This window comes from Rhinatrema bivittatum, chromosome 2 (assembly GCF_901001135.1).
Source record: "Rhinatrema bivittatum chromosome 2, aRhiBiv1.1, whole genome shotgun sequence".
Lineage (NCBI taxonomy): Eukaryota > Metazoa > Chordata > Amphibia > Gymnophiona > Rhinatrematidae > Rhinatrema > Rhinatrema bivittatum.
In genome coordinates, this window is record NC_042616.1 from 581,401,145 (window position 1) to 581,426,137 (window position 24,993).

Here is a 24,993-nt window from a genome sequence, read left to right on the forward strand (position 1 = left end):
TCTCTTTCTTGGGTGGGAGCTCCTAAATGGAATTAACATCATGTAACTATAGTATGGGTTATTTTTCCCTATATACATCACCTTGCATATAAATTTCATTTGCCATTTGGATGCCCAATTTTCCAGTCAAAATGGCACTGGCAGCCTTTTGCCCTTACCATGCGACAGGGGGCTACTGGTGTCATTGGCCGGCCCCTGTCACATGGTAGGGGTCATCCATGGTAAAGGCAAAAGGCCGCCAGCACTATTTTGATCACTGGCAGCCGACGGCCTGGGAGCAGGAGATCGGACCACCAGGGACTATGGACGAGTCTTGGGGAGGTCGGCGCAAAAAGGGAGGGGGAGGGCGCGCAAGGCAGAAGGTTGCCTGGGGCGCCTAACACCTTTGCATCGGCCCTGGTGCCTAGGCACGTAAATCCCATTTCTACCGTGTCTCAGTATTTTAAAAAACTGTCGCGTGACCATGCCATGACCAGGATCACCAGTTCATCCACCAGTTCACCCAGTGTTGAGTTAGATCCTCCAACCCCCCCCCCTGGTTTAATAGCCTGCACTACCCCCAGTTACCCAGACTCTTTAAACCCCTCCAAAAGGGCCAATTTTTTTTTTGTTTTTTTTTACAACTTACACCTCCTCCACAGAAGAAGTAAACGTCCATGGCAGTGGACCTGGGTGGGCACCAGGGCACATAAGTATTTACATGCACATCTCTTGGCCACACTCTGCCCTCGTCCACAACATGCTCCTTTTGAAATCGAGTGAGATGGGCGCATAGCAGGGGAGACCCATGCACCTGGGCAGCTTTTTAAAATTCATTGGGCACACGCGAGCCCAACCTATGCGTTTATCTCCAGATTTTGGCACATGCCGGGCTTTTAAAATTCACCTTTTATCCTTTGCAGTTGCTCCTTTCAGTTTTATCCTAACCAATTTCATCATTTTATCATAGCTTCCCTTTTGAAAGTCAAATGCTTTCGCATTAGATTTCTTTCATGTCCTTCCTCCTGTTATCAAGTTAAATTTTGAAGTGTTATGATAACTGTTGCCAAGTGGCCCCATGGGAGTAACCTGCACAGAATGTCAGTTACTACCATAAGCAAATTGTTGGACAGACTGGATGGACCAGTTGGTCATTATCTGCCGGCATTACTATGTATGTTATACTGTTACCTGTTGCACCAAATCATGTGTTTCTTTAAGGGTTAGGTCTAGCCTAACCCTTTATTGGAGGAGGAATAGCCTAGTGGTTAGAGCAGTGGGCTATTAACCAGGAGACCAGCATTCAAGTCCCACTGTCACTCCTTGTGACCTTGGGCAAGTCACTTTACCCTCCATTGCCTAAAGTACAAAAAAAACCCCACTTAGATTGTAAGCCCTCTGGGGATAGGGACATGCCTACAGTACCTGAATGTAAACTGATGTGATATCTCAGATCAAATGTCAGTATATAAAAATAATAAAGTAGCAAACCCTTTTCTGTTCAGGAAGAGGAAGATCATTAAAGGTAATGTGAATGGCACAGTGATGGCCATTAGATGGAAAACATAGCAATACAGTAAAAGATGGCAGATAAAAAACAAAATGTACCATCCAGTTGAGACTCGTCCTCTTTTGATAGAGGCACATATAAAATTTCCAAGTGCAATCCAACGTCAACCTTCCCCCTCCCCCCAAATTTGCCCACCTGATTTCTCAACTCTTCTCTCAAATCTGTCCCAAACATGTCCAAAATCCATCACAGTGATGGCCTACCTACCCCATGCTTTCATGTAGATCCATTGCAATCATACCATTGCAGTTTAGAGTTGTAAATCTCACTCTGTACCGAATGCCCCAGTTATTTTTTGGGTCAGTTAGCCTCCTCTTCCCAGCAGATCTTGCTCCTGCCTGGCTCACCACTAACATGTAGGGAAGAAACCTGAAGCCAAGGCTTATCAGGGTACTCTGCGCTATAATCCCTTTACTTCAGCCTTCCAAAAAATCCAAACCCCAAATACAACTGCTCCTTCAGTCAGCCAGTAGGTGTTGCCACCCTTGAGGACTGTGGGTCATTTAGGCCTTTAAAAAAGAAATCTTTAGAAATCCATAGAAATGACTTGTCATGTTAACTTCAGTCTCAAGTTTATGTAAAAAAAAAAACAAAAAACTAGCCATTGAATAGTATTGCTTCACATAAGGTAAAATACTTCAGTTTCTTCTCTACTATTGTTTGCACAAATTAAAAATAAAAGCTTGAAACACATGTCCTAAGTGTCCCCTTGCCAAAAGAAATCAGAAAATAAAAATCTAGAAATAAATCTAACCACTGTAAATATAAGTGCTTATATATTTATATATAATTAAAAATCAATTAACACTTCAATATTCTACATGAAAATGTTCAAGACTGCACTGTAAGGCAAACCAGATTCTAGATAGCTCATTATCCCACAGTCCCTGTAGTTCTTCTCATTATCCAAGTTCCCTGCTTCAAACTGTTACATAAACTCATTACCTCTGCCTTAGTAGTAACATGCCCCCCATTATGCTCTCTCCAAAAATTATTTACTGAAAATGTACAGAGTAGCTTGAATCAAAGAGTGCAAGAAATAACAGGCAGCAAATCATCAGAAAGAATTTCCAGTTATATCTGAATCATTTAGAAATTACTGCAAGTTAATTTTCAAAATTAGCATATGTAAGTACCTTGTATGAGCTATTTTAGACACATCAAAAGTATACACGTATTTTTGGTTTCACATGGACATTTACATGCACAAATAAGAGGCAGTCTAGGTGCATTCCGGGACAGAGCCAAGACCAACACACGTAAGTTGCTATTTTATATGAGACTTATGCAAATATATTTGGCAACCTATTTGTGCAGTTTTACACCAGATAATTAACTAATGCACTGGAGATCAGATTCATCTGTTGTCTGCTACTGGTTGGCTGGGTGAACTGGGGGGAGCTCAGGGTGAAGAACTAAGAGGGTCTCAGTGACCTGGAGGAGCACTGGGTGAATTGGTGATTTCAGTTATGCAAGCATGTTTTAAAAGATACCAGATTCCAAATAAAAATTAGGGTTTTACGTGAAAGTTATATTTTTTCACACATAAAATATACACGCATATGTTAGGTAGAAAGAGTACACATTTTCAATGCATTGCAGGTATTTGCACATAACCAAACATATGTGCATTTTAAAATCTGTGCGTACCTGATATACACAGGCTATAAAATTCTGTAGATCTCCACGCGGCCATATACACCTGTATATGGGGCTGCTCAGAGTCCTCTGAAAGTTATCTTCATATATACCAGTCTAAATTCCATATTGAGGTTGACCCACCTCTCAAAGGGCACAGAGCCAAGGGAATGTCATCATAAATAAAGAGCAAGTAACTCATCAATTATATACTTACCACATATAGAGAGAAATTTTAAAATGTGTAAAACTACGTGCACTTATGGATTTTGAGACATATGCACAGAAAATTTCCTGTGTACACCAAATAGCAGGTGTAACTATGTGCGCATGGATTTGTTGGAGTAATTTTCAAAGCAGACTTGTGTGTGTAAGTCCTCTTTCAAAACTGCTGTAGGAAAAAGAGGCATTCCTGTGGGCCTGTTTAAGTTGAGGGAGGAAAACAGCGTGAGCACATTTAATTTTCAAATGCGAACATGGTATTTTGAACCCTTCCTACCTATATCCACGCAAATTGCAAGTGCAAACTAGGCAGATACATTTTAGCACACGCACTTTGCACCTGTTTATTTTCAAAGAGAAAAGGCACAGGAAATTTGTCTTTGGAATTTTTCCCAAAATATGCAATGTTAATGCTGTCCATGTAGTTTCCAATTCTGTGGGCTATTTAAAAATTGCTCATAGAAACATAGAAATGACGGCAGAAAAAGACCAATCAGCCCATCCAGTCTGCCCAGCGAGCTCCCACACTTATTTTCCCATACGTATCTGTTTCACCAGCCACCAATTTCAGGGCCCTTGTTAACTGTTTGATTCAAGTTTCCTGCCATCCTCTGCAATTGATGCATATAACCCATTAACTCTATTTCAGGGCTCTGCCCGGACTATAGCCTCTAGAAAGCTGCTCCAAAACCAATTGTGGCAGAAACTCTCCTCCGGACAGGAAATGGCATCAGATGCCAGACACCAAATTCTAGGCGTCCAGGTGACCTGCCCCTTTGCCAGACCTTTTAGTCATGACTTGCCAGATCATACAAACAATAGAGTTGAATCTCTTCCACTCAGACCTTAAAAGGTTTTCTGGCAAATATTTATAAGCCACCATGGGCAAATAAAAAGAACTGTATCCTGAGTTCCAATAAAGCTGCAGAGAGGCCAAGAACATCCTGGCCACCACATATAAACTGCTCCTGCTCTCCATCACATAATACATTATCAGTTTCATTACAGTAAGCATAAGGCTCACCATCCCACTTTAGATACCTAAAGTCATTCCATTGAAGTCAGCAACATCTGAATTTAGGCTGTGGAAGTACAGAGAGCATGCTCAAGGTTTGTTGCAATATCTAAGAGGAAAAAAAAGCCTCTTAGTTCTACAGTCAGAATGCTGACTGTAGAACATTCATCTGATGTTGGTAAATTGCACTTACTGCTAAAGAGCACTTAAATCTTGAAAAAAATATTTCTTAAAGATTTAAACTATTACGGGCTGTGTATATTGTGTGTTAGATTTTAAGGATATTATTTGTTTACAAGTGGAAATAATTCTAGGTTATTCTAATCGCTAATTGGCTCTTATTTCGAAGATTTTCCTCCTGAGGAGAGGGGATGTAATCTATATAACAAAAAAAGTGACTGGGATCGGTGGGAATCAAACTAGTGACTAGCTGCTCAGGAACCAATGCTCTCACAATTGCAAACTCACAATTCTAATAGTTAACAAATACTAACTTTTCACTAACTCACAATTTTAATCCAAAATATATTATCCTTAAACACACACAATTAACCCTGATTTTAGTGATTGACTAATTTTAGTGCTGTTGCTGGTCAGTCACAAACTAACATGTCACCTAGAGGGTCATTTTTCAAATTGCGTTAGGGCATTATTGTGGGCGTTAGGGCTCCTAACACCCGCGATAACGCCATAATGCATATGATAAATAATGCATCGTGAGATGTGTATGCAAATTTAGAAAATTTAGTCAAGTGGGAGGACTTTGGGAGGAGTTTATGAAAATGAGGGGTGCTTAATATTGCGTACGATAGCGTAATGCACACTATCGCGGGATTTAACACCGGAATTAACCACACCTTTTTTCCTGGCATTATGCTGTGCGTTATGCCCACTGATGACATCACCAGATTTAGGCCTATTTAAGGCCTCTTCAGACTGCTCCCCTTGCCTCAGCAACAGGTCCTCTGGTGTGTTCTTGTTCCCATGTGTGCCATACTTGTCTGCTTCTGCCTTGCATGTTCCCTTTTTGCCTTGGCCGTGTCTTGTCCATTTCCCTTGCCTTGTCCATATTATCCTCTTTTCCCAGTTCCCCTCAGCTTGACTTCCTGGATTCTGATGCTGATCTGAACCCAGACCCTCCTTGATCACTGCCTGGATTCGACACCTCGCTTTGGACCTGATCTTGCTCTGTCAGCTGCCTGCACAGACCTTCAGCCTGTTCTCCATTACTGCTGTTGCCACCTGCCCCAACCTACGCTCAGCCTTGGATACTCACCTTTGGACTGCCCTAGCAACCCACTGAAGACCTGCCGGCTGCCAGAACTCAAGAGCTCAACCTGCAGGGGAGGCAGCTGGTATAGGCGACGCTCCAGTCGGTCCCGCCACAGGGCACCTCTGCCAGCTGTCTGTGTGGGCCTAGTGGGCTTGCTCACTAGGCAGTGCCAACTACACCACAGCACTAAGGGTCCACTCTTCCAATGAGCATCACATGCATGGTTCGGAGGTATGAATCTTCAAAAGATAACTTACAAAACAGGGAAGTTAGAATACCCCAGTAGAGAGGTTGTGATTAAGAATGAGGTTACCCAGACTGATGTAGTCAAAGAGCACCCACATGTGAATGATTCTAAACTGCCTGTATCATTTCCTAATAAGCAGGTTGTGAATAAAAGAGAAATGAAAGTAAAAATTAAAAACATATTTTAAAATGTCTGTATATGAATGCCAAAAATCTGAACAGTAAATTTCTTTTGGATTAGAATTTATGGAATTAAACAAGGATATATTATAGATACATAGGCATTATAGGTATTTCAAAGATATGGTGGAAGGATAACCAATGGGGCATTGTGAAACCAGGAGATAAATTATATTGGTATTACAGGGCATATCAAATTGGTAGAGGGGTAGAACTATATATAAAAGATGGCATAGAACCAAGCAGCACAAAAATACTGCAGAAACAAAATGAACTGCCACCTACCCATATTGAAGAAATAGACAGGGAAATGCAAGCCGAAAATTAAAAATAAATAAATAAATTTGGCAACACAATAATAATTGAAGATTTCAATTATGCTGGTATTGACTGGGTCAGTGTTTCATTGGGACATGCTAGAGAGGTTAAATTTCTAGATACCATAAATGACAGCTTCATGGAGCAGCTGGTCCTAGAACTGACAAGAGGGACAGCTACTTTAGATTGATTCCTAGTGCAAGGGGGTGCCTTGGTGGGGCCTCTAAACCATAGCAATCAAAATGCAGTCAAATCTGACATAAGCACTGGAGGGAGGGCATTTAAGTAAAACTATTACAGAAGTATAAAAATGTAAAAAGGGAGATGGACAGAATGAAAAAATGTGTTAGAAAAATTCTAAAAGGAGTGGTTGCAAAGGTTAAAAGTTTGCATGAGGCATGGACATTGTTTAAAAAACACATTTTGCAAGCCCAAATAAAATGTACTCCATGCATTAAAAAGGTCAAAGGAAAACCAAATGACTGCCAGTGTGGTTTAATGGTGAGGAAATGGAGGCAGTTAAAGCTACAACGGCATTGTTCAAAAAATGGAAAGTATATCCAAAGATGAAAATAGGCAAGAGCAAAAGCACTGGCAAGTTAGATGTACAACAATAGTTAGACAAGCCAAGAAAGACTTTTGAGAGCGTGCTAGCCAGTGAGGCAAAAACTAATAAAATGTTTTAAAGTACATTTGAAGCAAAAAGCCAGTGAGGGAGTCAGCTAGTCTACTACATGACTGAGGGGCAAAATAGGTGCTCAGGAAGAACAAGGAAATAGCAGAAAAACTGAATGAATTATTTGGTCTTTACAGAGAAGGATGTTGGGAGCATATACACACCGGAAACATTCTTTAATGGTGGAGATTTTGAGCAACTAAAAAAAAATATCTATTATAATGGAGGATGTAATAGATCAGATTGACAAACTAAAGAGTAATAAATCACCAGGACCAGACAGCATCCACCCCACAGTTCCAAAAGAACAAAAATATGAAATTGCTAACCTATTAGTAATAATCTGTAACCTATCATTTGAAATAGCCACAATTCTTGGGATGACTACAATTCTTGAGGTGGCCACTCTGATGCCGATTTTTAAAAAGGGCTCCAGGGGTGATCTGGGAAACTATAGATGAATGAGTCTGACATCAGTGGCAGGCAAAATGGTAGCAGCTATTCTTAAAAACAAAATCACTGGCCATATAGTAAACATGGCTTAATGGAGAAGAGTCAATATGGATTTAGCAAGAGAAGTCTCGTCTTACTAATCTTTCTGATTCTTTTGAAGGTGTAAATAAATATGTAGATAAAGGTGAAATAGTTGATATAGTGTATTTGGATTTTCAGAAGACATTTAACAAAGTTCCCCATGAAAGACTCCTTAGGAAACTAAAAAATCATGCGATAGGAAGCAGTGTTTATTGTGGATTGGTAACTGGTTGAAAGGACAGAAACACAGCTTAGGTCAGTTTTCCAAATGGAGAAAGTTCATTAATGGAGTACCAAAGAGATCAGTTTTGGGACCTGTGCTTTCTAACAGTCATAAATAATCTGGGAAAGGGAACAAGTTAGATTATCAACTTTACAGATAACACAAAATTATTCACATTTGTTAAAACAGCAGCAAATTGCTAGGATCTGCAGGACGACCTTATAAGACTAGGATACTGGGCAATTGAATGACAAATGAAATTTAATGAGGAAAAGTGCAAAGTGATGCACATAGGGGAAAATAATCCCAAACACAGCTACACGAGTCAACTTCCCAGGAAAAGGACCTTGGATTCCTTGTAGACAACACACTGAAATCCTCAGCTCAGTGTGCAGCGGTGGTCAAAAAAGCAAACAGAATTGTTAGGAATGAACTGAAAAGGAATGGAGAATAAAATGGAAAATATATCATACTGCCTCTGTATTGAACCATGATGTCACCACACCTTGAGTATTGTGTGCAGTTCTGGTCACCTCCATCTCAAAAAAATATAAGCAGAGCTAAAAAAGTGCAGAGGACAGCGACAAAAATGATAAGGGGGGTGGGGGGGGGCAGAGTCAAGATGGCAGCCTGAATGCTAGCCTGTTTCTGCCCTGCTGTTACTATTTCCTCTAATTTTATTTATTTATTTTTAAGTACCGAAATTCCTGTATGAAATACAAATCAATCCGGTTTACATGGAATGGCTAATCACCCGGGGTTTATATAACTGCCCAAGGCTTTTACCTAAAACGGTTAAATTTACATATAACGATTAAAAACAGTAAGTCTCAGTTTAACAATTAAACAGGAAATTGCCTGGGGCATTAAGTACATGCCTAACGGCTTTACATAAAATTAAACAGTAACTCGTCTCTGGTTAAAATGAAAATGAAGACAATTGAATAGGGTAGAGGAGGGGGGAGCAAAAAGGAGAGTAGTAGCTGAAAGCAACGAGGGAATGAATATCAAGAAGAATTCGAAATTGAAAGGGAGGTGTAGAAGAGAGGAGCGAAAGACTGGGAGAGATCCGGATGGATAGTTGAGAAGTAGGACTAACGTGGGAGAGAGGAGATCAGAGATACTGAGGAGGGAGGAACTTGGGGGGAGAGGAAGAGGGGGAGAGTAGGAGGATGGCAGGGGGAGAAGTACCGCCTATAAAGTGAATCAGCATAGTGAGCTTAAGGAGATAGCACTTAAAATTAAGGTATCAGAGCAATTTTTGACTTTGTATTGTTTAGTTGGGAGTTACTATGCCCTCTAAATGGAAAAGGAGAGTCCGGCTCTTCCCCTCGGAGCCCATTCTTCCCTCGGGGCAGCTTATTATCCAACAGCGCTCACACCCCGTGCTGGAAGGGGCCGCGGGGTCCCATTGCCCAGATAAACGTTGAAGAGCTTTCTCTGGCTGTGGACGAAACATCCCTTAAGCCCTTTGGACGACCGGCTGCTGCCTGCAGTACACTGCTCAACGGCTGAGGCGTTGGCGGCAGATCCCGGCGAGATCAATTTCACCGCTGAAAATGAGGGGGGGCAGTGGCGTTTGGAAGCCCCCGTTCAAGTGCTTCTGCCAGTGGCTGGAAGCAATCCTGGGAAGTTTGGACATGGCACGGCTCTCTCCGCGTCTGAGGACGAAGTTTGTCTTTCACCTCCGGATCTTCAGTCCAGCAGGGTGTTCTTTTTCTCCAGGGAATACGGCAGTTGTTACATTAGACTCTCTCTGGTATCTTATGGTTAACCTTGGAAAAGCCTTTACTTCTTGTGATTCAAAGATAATTGCTGTTTCCCATCAAGTTGAGACTATGCCTAAGAACAGTGTCTCTCAGTTTCAAGAGATGTCGGGGAAGATTAAAGAAGTGGAAGGGGAAGTTCAATCCCTTAGATAAGTGCAAGCTTCAGTTGTTCAAAACTGTAATATCCTGAACAGAAGATATGAATATATAGAAAATACATTAAGACATTTGAGCTTACGTCTGTTGAACTTTCCAAGGGTAGTGGGTGAAAGATATCTTTTGGATATATTGGCATCTTCCTCTGATTCTATCCCTGCCGTGGACAAAGTTTATTTTTGCCATCTCGCTGTCCTAATCAAAATCAAGCTTTGGATGCCAACTTGACCACTTTTCTTGAATCTTTCAATTATGAAGTTTCTCAGAGAGCTCCTTTATTGGTTTCTTTTTTTTTTTTTTTTTTACCAAATATGATCTGAGCTCAGTTATGAAAAGTTATTTTAAGAATTCCAGTGCCTTGTTTACGGGTCAAAAAGTGAAGGATATTTCCAGATCTTTCAAAAATGACTCAGGAAAGAAGAAAGGGATTCTTGGCTTTATGCCAAGAAATCCAAGGAATAGGTGCAACCTTTTTCCTGAGATACCCCTGCAAATGCATTGTGAGATATAATAATGATTGTTTTGTTTTTTATGTACTGGAACAGTTAAAATCCTTTGTTGATTCCAAGAAATCGTTGATTCCCATTGGAGTTTCTAATTTGTCATCTATTCAATAATGGAGTGGGGGGGGGGGGGGGTTTCAGGCTATGTTATTTCCTAATTTGTTTCTGATATGCCTTCTTCCTCCTCCCTCATGTTTTCTTTATTTGGGCACCAATGCAGATATTATTGTTTCTTCTTAAAACTATTACTTGTGTATATTGCTTTTCACATCTACGTTTCCTTTATAAAATGGATGCTTTGTTATTATTTAAAACGGAATAAATAAATAATTTAAAGAAAATGATAAAATGGATGAAAAATACGCAGGCTAGGTGGGGCTCTTCAGCTTGGAAAAGAGACAGCTGACAAGTGACATGAAAGAAGTTTTAAAAGTCACGAGTGAGGTGGACCAGGTAAATAAAAAAGTCAGTTATGCTAGAAGCATTGCATGGGAAGTGGGGGGAGGGGGCCACTCCTTCCCATAAAGGCTCATGCTGGTTGCTGAAAACGCTGTCATGAAGGAGGCCATCCAGGAGTTGTACACTGGCAGCAAATCTTAACCAGATAAGAGAAAATGTCTGATGAGAATACTCAACAACACTAGTCTAATGATCATATAGCTAAAATGCAATATCATCATAGTTTATTTCATGCTTTTCCAACAACTGTGTTACATAGGTCAACATTTGCATGCTTACAGGTGAAGCTGCCCAGGCACATGTAAATACTGACAGCTCCCTCAAAATGGGGAAAACCATGAGAAATGGGAGGCCAAGCTCACAGCTAATTTAAAACAAAATCTTTAATTGCACAGCCAGTACAAAATTAATGTCTTACCCTATCTATACTATTTTAGTCTGAAAGATTATGGCATACTCTTCTTTTGCTGGCATGCATTTATGAGATCACCACACCATGAAGAAACCACAGGAATTAACCTACTTTCTACTTTTTTCCTTGTACAACCAACCACTCACTGCCTCCAGGGAGAGTCAGTAGCTGAAACGAGTCCCGAAGGGACGCACTATTGCAGATGTTAACTTTGTTGTGGCTGAGTGATATGAAGTTTTAAATAGGCAGAACACAGCACTCATAAACCCATTCTGCCACATTTAAGAGATACACAATATGGGACAGCAGTGGTTGAGTGGCATGCGGATTACTTCCATGCAAAAAGACACAAGGTTGATTCCCGGCTCAGGTATTCCACTCCACTTTTCAGCCAGGGCTGGGGATGCAGCAGAAGTGGCACTCACAAACCCTGGAAAGCAAAAGAAAGGTTTCAGATATTATGCAGTGTAAACTCCATGTGGCTGGATTTAGAACCCTTGATTGCAGGGTTCCAGGAAGGAATCCTGGTGCATGCCCTCACTCCAGAGAATTGTCGATGCAATGACTGAAATAATGTAAGTTGGCAAGGGATATAAACTAAGGGAAAATAATCCCAGGGTAGTTGCGAATGAAGGCACATGGCATCAGATCCCAGCCCTGGTTCTGACGGAGCTGGAAGACCAAAGCAGCAGGAGGAAACTGCCATATCTAGTTCTTATGTGATGTTATATGCTATATTATTACTATCAAGTCAATGCAATATCGGCGCGCGTAAAACGAGCACTCAATCGTGAGCACCCACTCCCTTAACGCGCGCCGATCCACCTCTCCAGCGGTAAAAAAGGAGGCGCTAGGGAAAATTGTAAGCCACTAGCGCTTCTTCGGCAGCAGGCGCCCAGGAGAGATGGCGGTCAGGTTAAGAAAATGGACGCTCAATTTTATGAGCAACTGTTTTCCTAACCTGTGCACAGCCAAAGGTTAGGAAAATGGACTTCGTTAACTGAGCGCCCCTTTTCCTAACCTGACCGCTGGCAGACTATTTTTTTTTTTTTTTTTTTTTTTTTTTTTTAATTCCCTTATTTCAGTTCCTCCAACTTAATAATGCAGAGGAACCAAGAAAAGGAACAGAAAAGCTATATTTTCTGCTTTTCTGTAACTGTTTGGGCTCCTCAAGAATTAAAACCTGCAACGGGCAGGCGTTAATGTTTGCAGGTTAAAATGTGCGCCTTGGGCACATTTTTTGAATATGGGTAGATAGATAATAGCTTCATCAACATGAATTTGCATGTGCTGAGTGCTATTACCTTCGTGCTTGATTGGACATGTGTTTTGGACGCATTAATTCCCGTTTTGCATTGGGGGTTATGGATGCACTTCCAAAACGCGCATCCAATCATGTGTTGAGCGTGTAGATTGCATCGGCCTGTTTATCCTTAAAAATATCAAACTTTATCAGACCTGACAGTTTCCTTTTTAGATCACACTGATGTCAAAGTCTCTGAGCAAGAGACTGCATTTCCTGAGGCAAGTAATGTCACAGAAGATATTAGTGTGCTGCTCAATGAAAGTAATAGTCAAAATGTCTTATCAAGTCCATCGTTGCCTAGACAGCCTTTATCTACTGCACAAAACCTGTCCCCTGAACAGTCCCCATCTCCTTCATTCCACAGGTAATCAACGAGAAGGTTACAGACATGAGCCCCAAGAGAGGTCAGAACACCCAACACAGTCACTACAGGCGGAGGAAGAGAATACGAAACATCCACATGTCTCTGATCAGAGAATGGCTCCTTCTTTCCACAGATCTGCACCCTTTCCTCTTGTATATTCTGAGCCAATCCAAAGAGAAAGAAACTACCTTAGAGAAATCTCCATGAGAAATAATCTGGAGCTTTTGCTGGATATTAAGAGGAGTTATGATGAACATCTCCAGACTCATCAAGATCAACAAGGTGAATTGTTCTGCACTCTGATGACTGCCAAAGAGACAGAAAATCTCAACATTTAGCCGAGTTGTGTGCCTTATGCATAAGGTGTGTGAACATTTGCTTGCCTCCCAGCTATTGGACATGCACACAACAGTAAGATGCAGCCTTCCTGCAAATTCTAGAGGCAACATTTGCGTGCCATCAGCACCACTAGCACTGTACTATGAGTTACATCCACTAGGAGCTATTATGGCTCAAGATGAAATAGGGTTGTGAAAAAGAAGATGTAGTCACATCAGAGAACAGAAAGCCATGATCATAATCTCTTCTAATGCCTCCTCATCTGCCCCTAAAGTCCCATGTTCACGGACTGCCATGCCTGAGATTCCAAACGAGGGCCATGCAATGCAACTGTAAGGAGAGGCCAGCTCCCTCATCATTAAGCCTACCACATCACACCCCAACCCCCACCCCCATGTATGTCATCCCCTGGGTCTAAGTTTTACTATTGACCCCTTTTTCTATTTTTGAAGTTGGAGGATGTTACCCTCCTTTAGAGTCTGCTTGGTTTGCTAGTAGTTGTGCCTTGTAAGAGAGAAGTAATGCATGTCTTGAAAAATTAGGCCAAGCTGGATATTGAACTGGTTTTCCTTCTATCTGGATGTCAAGGTCTTTTGCCTGTTGCAAAAAGCACTTCCTTGGCTATCATGTCTTGTGAAGGATGTCATGTCTTCAAAATATGATGCATGGTAGGTAGACAGATTGGTGGGGTTACTGCAAGACTGTTCCTCCATGTAGACAGGATTCGAGGAAGTACTTAGCATGGGAAATGGATATTTTTCAAAGGATTATGCATGCTGCAATGAGGATGGATTATACAAAATACATACCTTTGATATTGTGCTGTGACATCAGGCAGAGTAAAGTTGCTAATGTAATGCTGACCTGGCTGGAAAACATCAGGAGAGAACCCTAATTTACAGACTTGCTACCAGATACAGAATATCTCTCATGTTCCAGGAAAGTTCTGTAAAACTGGAGAGATGATAGTTTCATGTGCAGTGGCACATTACTAAAAAAACAGAATTAATGGCACATTTTGTACTAAACTGTAAATTAAAAAACCACTTTGGCATATTACCTTCTTTTTAAATGAGCACCATGATCTAAGCTATACTGTCACTTTCTTATTGCAAAAGCTGTTTTTAAAGTGTAATCAGTGGCTTTTAAGCAAAGAAAGGTTTTGTCTTATTTTCCTCTCATGGCATACAACAGAATAAAATAACACAGATTACGCTGGCTCTATTTGCCTGTTTGGCCCTAAGAGGAAAAGAAAATAAAAATGAAAAATCATTCTCACACACTAGAACAGAAACTGTGTAGCTGCAGCAAAGGACTTATGGGGATATAACTGCCTTGAGCAGGAGCAATTGCATTTGGATTTGTGGGTCAGGACAGCAAATAAAAACAATGTACAAATTTTGGAGAATAACCCCTTACAGGCCATACCATGGGCAGAGTGACAGGTATTCATGAAGAACATACGACGGCCAGGTTTTTGAAAAATGCTCTCGCCCTATCACTGGACACAAGTGCATTTTCTCAGCTGGTGGGGCGGAGGGCAGAGGAAGATGATGGACGAAGTGACTTCTAACTTCATCAGGGCCCAGGAGTGGGATGATGTTGCAGAAGGAATTTCTCCCTCGACTGGAAAACCAGGAGTTTGGGGGCAGATGCATACTCAGGCCTGAACAGGGCCCCAGGGAGGGAGGAAACACCAGAGTTTGGGGGGGGATGATAGTGAGGGGACGAGGGGCAGGTGAGAAAAGACTGAGAAACCTGTGGGGGGGGGGGGGGGGGAGGAGGAGAGAATGCGATGGGGTGAGGGAGACCAGAGAGGGGAAAGGGGAAAGGAAATTGAGAGGATTAGATAGGAGCAAGAGGACAATGAGGGTGAAGGTGGGAGGAGAAAGGACTGCAGACAGGGACAGGAGGAAAGAGCCTCTCCTTTATGAGGTGGGGATAGGGAGAGGGTGTGGAATGGAAGAGAAGACTAATAAGTCTGCACTGGAGTATAAGGGGATGTACTCGCCAGGAGAGAAATGTATCCACCATGTACTCTCCTGCTGCTACCACCACCCCTAGCCCACAAAAAAGACTTTGGTGGGTGAGGTGCTGGGAGTATTTGGTGAATGCATTTTGTCCTCAGGAAATAAGTCCTGGAAGAATTTCAAAATCCCAGATGATGGCTCCTCTTCTTACATACCCCAAATATATCTTTTACTAAGCCATTCTGAATATTTATTTTTTCTCTACATCTGCATACCTACCAACAGTTCTTTGCCAAAACCCAAACTTATGTAGCGATTCACCCTCGTGCACAGAAAAGAACTGGTGATGAATCAATCATTAATCATTATGTCTAAACTATGTAAAGGCCCATCAAAAAATGACAAGGGGAAAAGGACATGTATACACATAGAGTCATTCCCCCATCTTTCCCCACCATAGGTAACACACCCCATCTCAGCCCGAAATTCCACGCACTGGGTAAAATACAGGTTCTGTTACAGTGAGCTTGTACTGCCTCCCGCACAGACATCAGACAATTCTGAACAGCATTTTGTGTGTCTACATGGCTCATCACCCGTGGGAAATGTGCAGAAAATTGCACATTTCCTAGCATCCCATGCTAAGGCCATTTTTATTCTATTTCTTGTTCAATTAAAGATCTATACATGATCCTCCCTCCACCTTCCTGGTTTTGACTACGCCAATGCACAAGTATAGCACTGAAGTTAAAAGCTGTGTGAACGATGCTGCATATATATTCTTTGCTCTACTCAGCCCATTGCACTGCTTCCTGGACTGCAATCACACCATACTCCTCATCTTCACTTTCAAATTGATTCATGGCCTAACCTCCTAATATCTCTCTGCCTTAATCTGCTGATATTGTGCCTACTTGCTCTCTCTACTCTGAATGTCACACACGCCATACTTCCCCATAAGCTGCTTCCCACTTTTGTGTTCTCTTGTAGCACCCTCCCCAAGGGATGAATATCCACCTGGCATTCAGAAAACTGCCTGCCTGCCCCCCTCCTCCTAATAGCAATCTTATTAAAAGTAAAAAGTTTATAATCCACCTATTCATACTGGCTTATTCTATCACTTAATTCCCTCAGTTTTGCTACAGTGTCCGTATTGCACTTTACTTTTTTTTTTTATTAATGCTCTTGTTGCTTTTAACTGCAATAAAACACCCTATAAAATTATAAAATTAAAAAATTATCAGAAATGTGCTGCTAGTTTGTTTTTGTTTTCACTTTTTATTTCTTAAAGAAGTAGTCAGCACATTACTCAATACAACAATAATAAACAGTTGTATACAAATAAAAAAATACACAAATATTGATTAAACATCATCGCCCAAGACAGAACTGCACCATCAACCATAGCTGCATCATATTCACAGAAAGATGGCATCAATGTACCAAACAAGCCTCCCACAGAAATGTGCTGCTCTTTGTGAAATGTATTCCCCCTGGCTAAGTTCAATAACTCCCCTCCAAGTGTTGAGTTTCAGCTGTCTGTCCTTACAGGGATGTGACTTCGTGCGCCGGATTTAGACCTTTATACTGATGTCGGGCCATGTTATCCTTATACAGCAGATAAAATGTAAGAATCTTAGAAATCAGCCCTGGAAAATGGCTGTACTGATAACCTGAAAACTCAGAAATGGACTGCATGTCTGGCATTCAGTGTGCAATTTTCAAGGTGTATTTTTTCCCCCTGAAATGTTTATATAACCTGCTATAAGAAGCAATAGCTCAGCACGCTCTGTGTACTGTGACACACTACTTACTACAAAAAAAAAGAATAAAATGACATTATAGCTACTGAGCTCTGTAGTGCTTCCTTCATCTGAGAAGACTGTTTTTGTGGATCCATAGCCCAGAATGTCAGATGTGTCATTCCAAGACTTCAAACAAAACCTATCCAACACTTGAGCTAAAAGTTAAGCTGATTTCTAAAGATTTTTTTTTTCAAGTTTGGGTACTTCAGCAGTAGTACAGTTTCCACAGTCTTTGTCTCTGATGATGATGTAATTAAACTTCAAAGTTTGTACAAAGTTGTGACTTACTGAGCATCTGAAGAAGAGCTAAATGCACAATAACGGAAAAGGACATGGCAGAACACATTTCATTGAAAATGAATCATCTGTTTCAGTTTGCAGTGAAAAATACAGATGAAAGATGTTCTTACATATCCCACTTCTCCACCCTGTCAACCACTGTACTGATAGAATACATTACTCTTTGGCTAAAATGTATTAATTTCACGGTGTGACACCATAATTTAGTTGCATGACAAGTGGAAAGTAGTCAATTATATGCACTGAAGGACAGAATTTTTCCAGAAAAGAACTGGTGTCACCAACAATTTTTTTTCAGAATTGATATTATTCTAGAATAGCAAGCACATATTTTTTTTTAAAAGTCACACTTTTAACATTTGACTATTAAGTATCACACATTACGAAGCACAAGACTTTTTTTTTTTTTTTTTTTTTTTTTAATTGCTGGACCCAAAAAAATGAGGTTTACTATGTAGCAAAACAGCATAGAACTGAGTTATAGCTTTATCTTACAAATGGAGTTTAACAGGCAGCTCTGTAACAATAATTAGCTATGGCAGTTCAAAACTTTTGTGAGGCGTTTCAGGTTTCCTCATCTTTGAAAACAATACCAGGAAGAGATTTTTTTCTGCCAGTGCTATATCTAGAAGAAAAGCTTCCCCTCTCCACTAATTAGCAAAGTGCTGCAATAGGTTGGACAATGGTTCAAAACAAAGGTGACAGATTCTAGATGAAGTGTGCCTGGCTCATGGTGCCAAAGCAGACTGCCTCCATGGCAAGTAATATTTGGGTACTCTACCTCTGAAATCTCCTTTCACCGAGACCACCATGCACCACCTTTAACCCTGAGAAGATACCAAACAAAACTACCTACTCCTTGAGTTATTCTTGCTTATGGGCCTCCATCCTCCCAACTCACCAATGTAGCAATGCAAAAAAACACCGTCTGGAGCATCGCCCAAGCCTCTGCTGATATTGCCTTTGTACACCGTAACTAAAACTTCGACTATTAATTGTAACTGTACCCGACTACTAATTTCATTGTTGTAACTCGCTTTGAAAATGTTTTGCTGAAAAGCTTGTCCTAAATAAACTAAGATGATGATGATGATGATGATGACGACGACGACCGGAGCCAAGCCAGCGCAGTAAATGTACTCCAGCCCCACAACTCCCCACGGTCCAAACGGGGGATCTCGGTTCCCGAGCAAGGAACCAACACGGGAAAGATTGCAAACTCAAGCATAATAATGTTTGCCAGAACCCACCGTTCTAATCTAAATTCTGCCTTTTTTTTTTTTTTTAATACCCATCTTTTCCAACAAAATATGCAAAGGACCTCATTTCGTAACTAAAGTTTCAGGAGAATCCATCCTCTCTTCCGAATTCTACTTCTAGCATAATTGTAGTAACTCCCTCCCCCCCCCCCCCCCCAAAAAAAAAAAAAACAACACAGACTTGAATAACGGAGAGAAAAAAAAAAAGGAAAAACAACGTGCTACAGTTTTAACAAATCTCTGTGTGGCGTGATTTACGGTGTAAGAACAATTTGTGTGATTGTACATGCACAGTACCCCCGAGGAGCTGAAGTTTCCTGGAGCTGGGCGAGTGGAGGGGTAGGAACGCAAGAAAGTGTTCTGCCCACCCACCCTAACGTCTCCCTCCCTCCCAACGAGGTCTCGTGTAGACGCCTCTGAGCAGACAGTGGTTTTTAGCGATCGGCTGTCGCTGGTTATTTTTCGCTCCAAGCCAAGCCAGCATTGTGACACTGTTTACATCGACGCCCTACAGCGCTGACAGCTGCGCCGGACACCGGCAAGGAAACACAGATCGGGACTGCAGAGCCCCAGCTCTCAGAGTCAGCGATTTCATGGGCTGGGGGGGGGAGAGAGAAGGGCTGCGTCCGTGAAAAGTTCTTTCCCCCACACCTCCAACTTTTCCACTTTCTAAGAAATCCATCTGAAAATGGGATAAGAATAACTTTTGCAACGTGTCCATCTGTGCAAGAAAACTTGGCTGCCAACTCGCAGCCATAGATCCGGGGAAAGCCCAACGCCCTGTCACTTTTTCTTGTCTGGTTTTCGAAATCAGCAAAAGGAGGAAAACCACACACAGCGGCTTCAACTTTTCACCTCGGCTTCTGCAGCAACGCGCACCGCCCCCCCCCCCCCCCCAATAACTTTCCAAAAGTCACAGACAAGTATCCTAAACGGGTGCGGGGAAACAGCCGGGCATGCAGACACAGGAGCACGGGGCTCCCGCTTTCCTGGGCGGAATCCCCTTAGACAAGTTTCCCAAATCTCCTCCAAATACGCGATGGGAAATGTCAGGAGAGGAACACAGACGCCCCTCGTTCCCCCCTCCCCCTTCACCATGCAAAGGGTTCCCGGCCGTCAAACACCAGCCCTTCTCTCCCTCCATCACCGCCCCCCCTCCCCTAAAGAAACAAGTTCGCGCCGCTGACACAGAGACCCCGCACTCAGAAAAACAAAACACACAAGACAAGGGGGGAGGCAACTTCTTACCTGAGAACATTTCCGCTCCGGCAGCCAGCCAAAGTCCGGCCCAAGTCAGCAGCCAAATCTCAACTTTCCCCATTGCTCCACTTCAGCAACGGAAAACATAAAAGTGCCAAACAGTCTGCAAAATAGCATGCAAGTTCTGTTCCCCGCCGCAGTCCGACGTGGGTGTTTCCCCTCTCTCTTTCGGTGCGTGTCCGGCTGTTTTGCTTCTTTTTTTTTCCTTTGGTTTGTTTTGAGGGGCGGCGGGGGAGCGGAGGTCTGGAAGGGGCGTACAGTACAGACCGGGACTGCACGCGCTCCTCACCGCCTCTCCCTCTGTCTGTGTCTATGGGAGAGGGCGCGAGGGTGACTGTACGTGGGTGGGCGTCCGCGTGCCGCTGGCAGGCGCGAAACCAAAGCCTCTGGCGCCCGGTCGGCTCGCTCCCCTTCCTCACTCACTGACTAGCGCTGGGCCCCCCCCCCTACTACCCCCCAAGGCAGGGCTGGTGAGGGATCTGACGTCAGGGAGGCGCGTGCCGCCGCCTTCTGCCGCTAGAGGGCGTGCGCTGGCCGCATCCTTTTGAGCAGCTGGGCTCGCACGCGCTGGGAGCTTGCGGGTCGAGAGCAGACCGGCGGAGGGGACCCTCCGGTCGGGGGGAGGGCGCAGTCGGCTGCTCATGCCCTCTGCTTTGTTTTTGTTTGTTTTGTTTTGGGGGGGGCTTTTTCATTGATGCCCAGTTTGTGAAGCTCGTAGCGTTTAGATTCCTGTTAAGAAGAGCGGAGATTTTATGCTTCATGGAAATTGTCATACCTAAAACTTTCTTGTTAATGTTTGCATTTAATATGTTTCAAGCGCTTTTAGGCAATAATGTGCTGCCGCTGGTTATCTTTTTATTCAGGATTTATCGCTAGCCGTGCTCCATAACGTGTTTTCAAAATAAAATAATTTCCATAGTGGCTCCCGGTGTCCCATGTAATATATTAGAACATTTAGTAGGGCGGGGGGCTGTGCTCCTGCATGCCAAATAGCAGTCGGAGAAGCGAATTTGATCTGATTCGGGCATTAAATGAAAAACCAGGAGATGCAAGGTAGATTTTGCTTTCTTTTTCCCCAATGTGGGCAGTGTAAAGGCTGCGTTGGCCCCCTCCCCCCTCCCACTTCCAACATACGGCGCAATTGCAATGACTTCATTTGAAAAGCAGATTTTATTGGTTGGATAAAATTGGCCGCAGCCCATAAGCATTGAATAAACGGCAATTAGCAAGCATAACTATAACATCATTGTAACTATACACAACTGCATAACTGATCATAACAAATTTAGTGACTAGCGATGGCCCCCCCACGCTTCTAAAAGTTGAAAGTATGAAAATCAGCTGAGGCGGGTGCACACCCCTTGGCCGTATAAGCTGCAGAGTTGTCCTTTAACCCCTGGCCGTTGAAGCCATAGCGTTCGTCGACCCGACCGTGGAAGTCGGGAACGTTTGTTCTAATCGCCTCGCATCAGCATCTCTTGCTTCTTCCCTCTCGGCCGTTGAAGCGTCGAGGGACTGCGCAGGCTCTGCTAGGCCGCTTGCCCAGTCCGAACTGCCTGTTGGACTCTCCTAAATGTGGGGGTGGGTTGTTGCTTGTGCCAGTCACCATGCCGCTACGCAATGCCAAGGGCTGCGACAGGGCCAGAAGATCTGGCCCTCTATACTGGTTCTATCTGTCCTAATGAGAAAAACGGGAGGGTGGGAGGGAATGAAGCAGCTCTGCACAGGACGAAAAGGAGAGGCTGCCCGTGCTGGCTCTCCCTTTTCTACTCCCTTCCCTACCACACCCCCCCTCCCTCTTAGCCCTGCCTACCTTGCCTTACCCGCCCCATTGTTCCCTGCTCTCCCTAATGGAGTTGCAGGGCTCCCAATGTGGGCAGTGTAAAGGCTGGTTGGCCCCCTCCCCCCTCCAACATACGGCGCAATTGCAATGCCTTCATTTGAAAAGCAGATTTTATTGGTTGGATAAAATTGGCCACAGCCCATAAGCATTGAATAAACGGCAATTAGCAAGCATAACTATAACATCATTATAACTATACACAACTGCATAACTGATCATAACAAATTTAGTGACTAGCGATGGCCCCCCCACGCTTCTAAAAGTTGAAGGTATGAAAATCAGCTGAGGCGGGTGCACACCCCTTGGCCGTATAAGCTGCAGAGTTGTCCTTTGACCCCTGGCCGTTGAAGCCATAGCGTTCGTCGACCCAACCGTGGAAGTCGGGAACGTTTGTTCTAATCACCTCGCCTCAGCATCTCTTGCTTTTTCCCTCTCGGCCGTTGAAGCGTCGAGGGACTGCGCCGGCTCTGCTAGGCCGCTTGCCCAGTCCGAACTGCCTGTTGGACTCTCCTAAATGTGGGGGTGGGTTGTTGCTTGTGCCAGTCACCATGCCAAGGTTCCCCGGTAGCGGAACTGCTTACCAGGGACCCCCCACTCAACCGGGCTACGGCCAACAGGTGTACAACCGCTTGAATACTATCTTGTAGGTCGGAGTTGAAAATATCCCAACCTATGTCCGATAGATGTACCCCGTCGTGCCGAAACATCCCTGGGCTTTCATCTATCAATTCATGCGTCACAGACAAACCGTCAATGGTACTCATGAATTTAACCATCCATCTGTTGATCTTTTTCCTGGCATTTTACGCTGCTGCATGAGATCTTTCCCCCCTCCAAACTCTGCGAGGGGTGATGCAGGACCATACAATCACCGACTGCGGGAACATATTATGCAATACCAGGAGGTCTTTTTGTATTTTTTGTGTGAGGGCTACGCTCTTGGTCTGAGGCATATCATTGCCACCCAGGTGTATGACGAGGGCTGTAGGCGTAACTGGATTGCTATTGCACAGTTCCAAAACAGTCGGTAATAGCTGGTCCCATACCATCCCTGAAATTCCTCTCCAAATCAATGCCATTCGCTGCTTTGCCATTCCTAGATGCTCCCCCGTCGGGCGCTGATGGGCCCGCTTATGTGCCCAACGCACATAAGAGTGCCCGATGATCCATGCGAATGACAGCCTCCCACAATGGTCTGCGCATAAGAAGCAAGAGAAGAAATAGATGTGAAGCGGTGGATTTTCAATGATCATGGCTACCCCTTAACCGCAAAGTAACCCAGCGGCCTCACATATGATCTAAACCTCCCTGACCCCCATCTGCCAATGGCCATGACTTCACAGTCTTGCAGACCCAGGCTGGCTGCTGCTGTTGCCGCTCCTATGCAGAAGGAGTGCGACGAGTAGCCCACCGTGCTCATACCCAGGGATGTTAACGCCAAATGCAATACCCGAGCAAACTGGTATCTAGTCAGAGGTAACCCAGATGAATGCACCAACAGAGGGTCTCCATATGTTGAATGCCGAATCTGCAAGTATGATCTCGTGCAGCGAACAGGGCACGTGGTCTCCCCCTGCCATTCATGGAGGGTGATATATGCTCCCGCTCCCAGCTGCTCTGTTTTGGACCTAGGGACGCACAGGATCAGTTTTTTCCCTTCCAGCTTTGTATCCTCCCATTGCAGGCATGCTGTCGAAGGTCCGTGCTTAGCGTGAGCTGCCAGCTCACTAACTCTCAGGGCTGCATAAAAAGCCAGGGAGAATGCACATTTGAATAAAAGCGATTCCGCTTCGTTGCTACAAACATCTGCCAGGCATTTGAGTATGTTCCTGAGGATCTGGATGGTAATGGGTTTTCTGCAGTCCCTTCCCGGGGGGGCTCTCCCTGGCCCAACCCAACATGGCTCTTTTAATAGGAAATAATGCGGAGCAATGGGAAACCCCTGAAGCTTAGAGAAAAAGGAAATGCCAGCTAGGCGATTTGATACCGCTGTCCTGGACTTTCCTTGTCTCTTGCAATGCATTACAAATGCCAGCAACGTGGAAACAGGCAATGGCCACTCTACTTCAAGGGATTCCTTCCCCAGGAATCTCAGTATCTCCTGAAGCGCCAGGAGATAGCTCTTACGAGTGTTCACAGACAAAGACCCCAGAATCATGTTCCAAAGTTCGGAGGGCCAAGTAGCCACACCGCCTCGGGTATGGGAGTCGGGGAACAGTCTGCCATTGGCGCTAGTCTGTGGAATGTCGAGAACTGTAAGCGGGAGAGAGAGTCAGCAATGTTATTTATTCTACCTGGGACGTGGACTGCTCTACATATGATATTGAAACGCAAGCACGTGAGCACCAAATGCCGGATGAGGGCATTTGATTCAAAAGTGCGTGCAGACAGTGCATTAATGACTTGCACCGCAGCCATGTTATCGGATCTGAAAATGATTTGAGATCCTACAAGGGACTCCCCCCAGATGACAAGGGCAACCACAATTGGGAATAATTCAAGGAAGGTTAGATCTTTGGCAACTTTGTGCTGGTGCCACGATTGCGGCCACTGCGCGGTACACCAAGCTCCCTGGAAATAAATCCCGAAACCAACACCTCCTGCCGCATCTGTGAATAATTCTAGCTCACTGTTATGCCTTGGGGGGGTCCTGCCAAAAAGCTAAGCCGTTAAATTCTGTTAGAAAGGTCTCCCACACCAGCAGGTCACTCTTGATTGCCCTGGAGACCCTTATACGGTGGTGATTTTTCCGAACCACCGCTGTAGCAAGTGATAACCTGCGTAAAAAGGCCCTGCCCATAGGAATTACTCTTGACGCAAAGGTAAGCAATCCGATCAATGACTGGAACTGCCTCAAGGTAGCTTTCTTGAGGCTGCGCATCTCCAAGATTGTCTCCCTGAGTTTAAAAATGTTTTCAGTAGGTAACCTAGACTGCTGGGCCTGGGCATCCAGTTCGATACCAAGGAAGGTAATTGTGGTAGCTGGACCTTCTGTTTTTTCTTGTGCTAAGGGGACGCCAAAACGCCTGGCCACCTCTTGAGCGATGGCCAGTAGGTTATGGCAGTCTGCGCTGTCTCTCCCTACCAATAGGAAATCATCAAGGTAGTGTACTATTTGCTTTCTCTCCGACTGCTGTTCGATTACCCAATGCAAGAAGGAACTAAACAATTCAAACAATGCACAGGAAATTGAACAGCCCACTGGAATGCAGCGGTCAAAATAATACTGCCCCTTGAACTGAAAACCCAGAAGGTGGAAGGAGTCTGGGTGCACCGGCAGAAGGCGGAATGCTGACTATGTCCACCTTAGCCATGTACACGCAGGGCCCTGCATCTTTGATCAGCTGGATTGCAGAGTCGAAGGAGTATGACAC

The 24,993-nt window shown here is 43.8% G+C and overlaps 1 protein-coding gene across 9 annotated transcripts in view; it reads right to left on the bottom strand.

Moving 5' to 3' along the window:
• PTPRM (protein tyrosine phosphatase receptor type M) overlaps window positions 1-20,220 on the bottom strand; it is a 1,907,823-nt gene extending 1,887,603 nt beyond the window's left edge. For 7 of the 9 annotated variants that reach the window (XM_029591025.1, XM_029591024.1, XM_029591022.1 and 4 more), the window contains exon 1: window positions 19,765-20,220. In XM_029591025.1, the coding sequence (XP_029446885.1) occupies window positions 19,765-19,837 (73 nt within the window). In that variant the 5' untranslated portion in view covers window positions 19,838-20,220. The remainder of the gene's footprint in view (window positions 1-19,764) is intronic. The other 2 variants (XM_029591026.1, XM_029591021.1) reach the window with 1 other exon arrangement.
• Window positions 20,221-24,993: the final 4,773 nt, after the last annotated feature.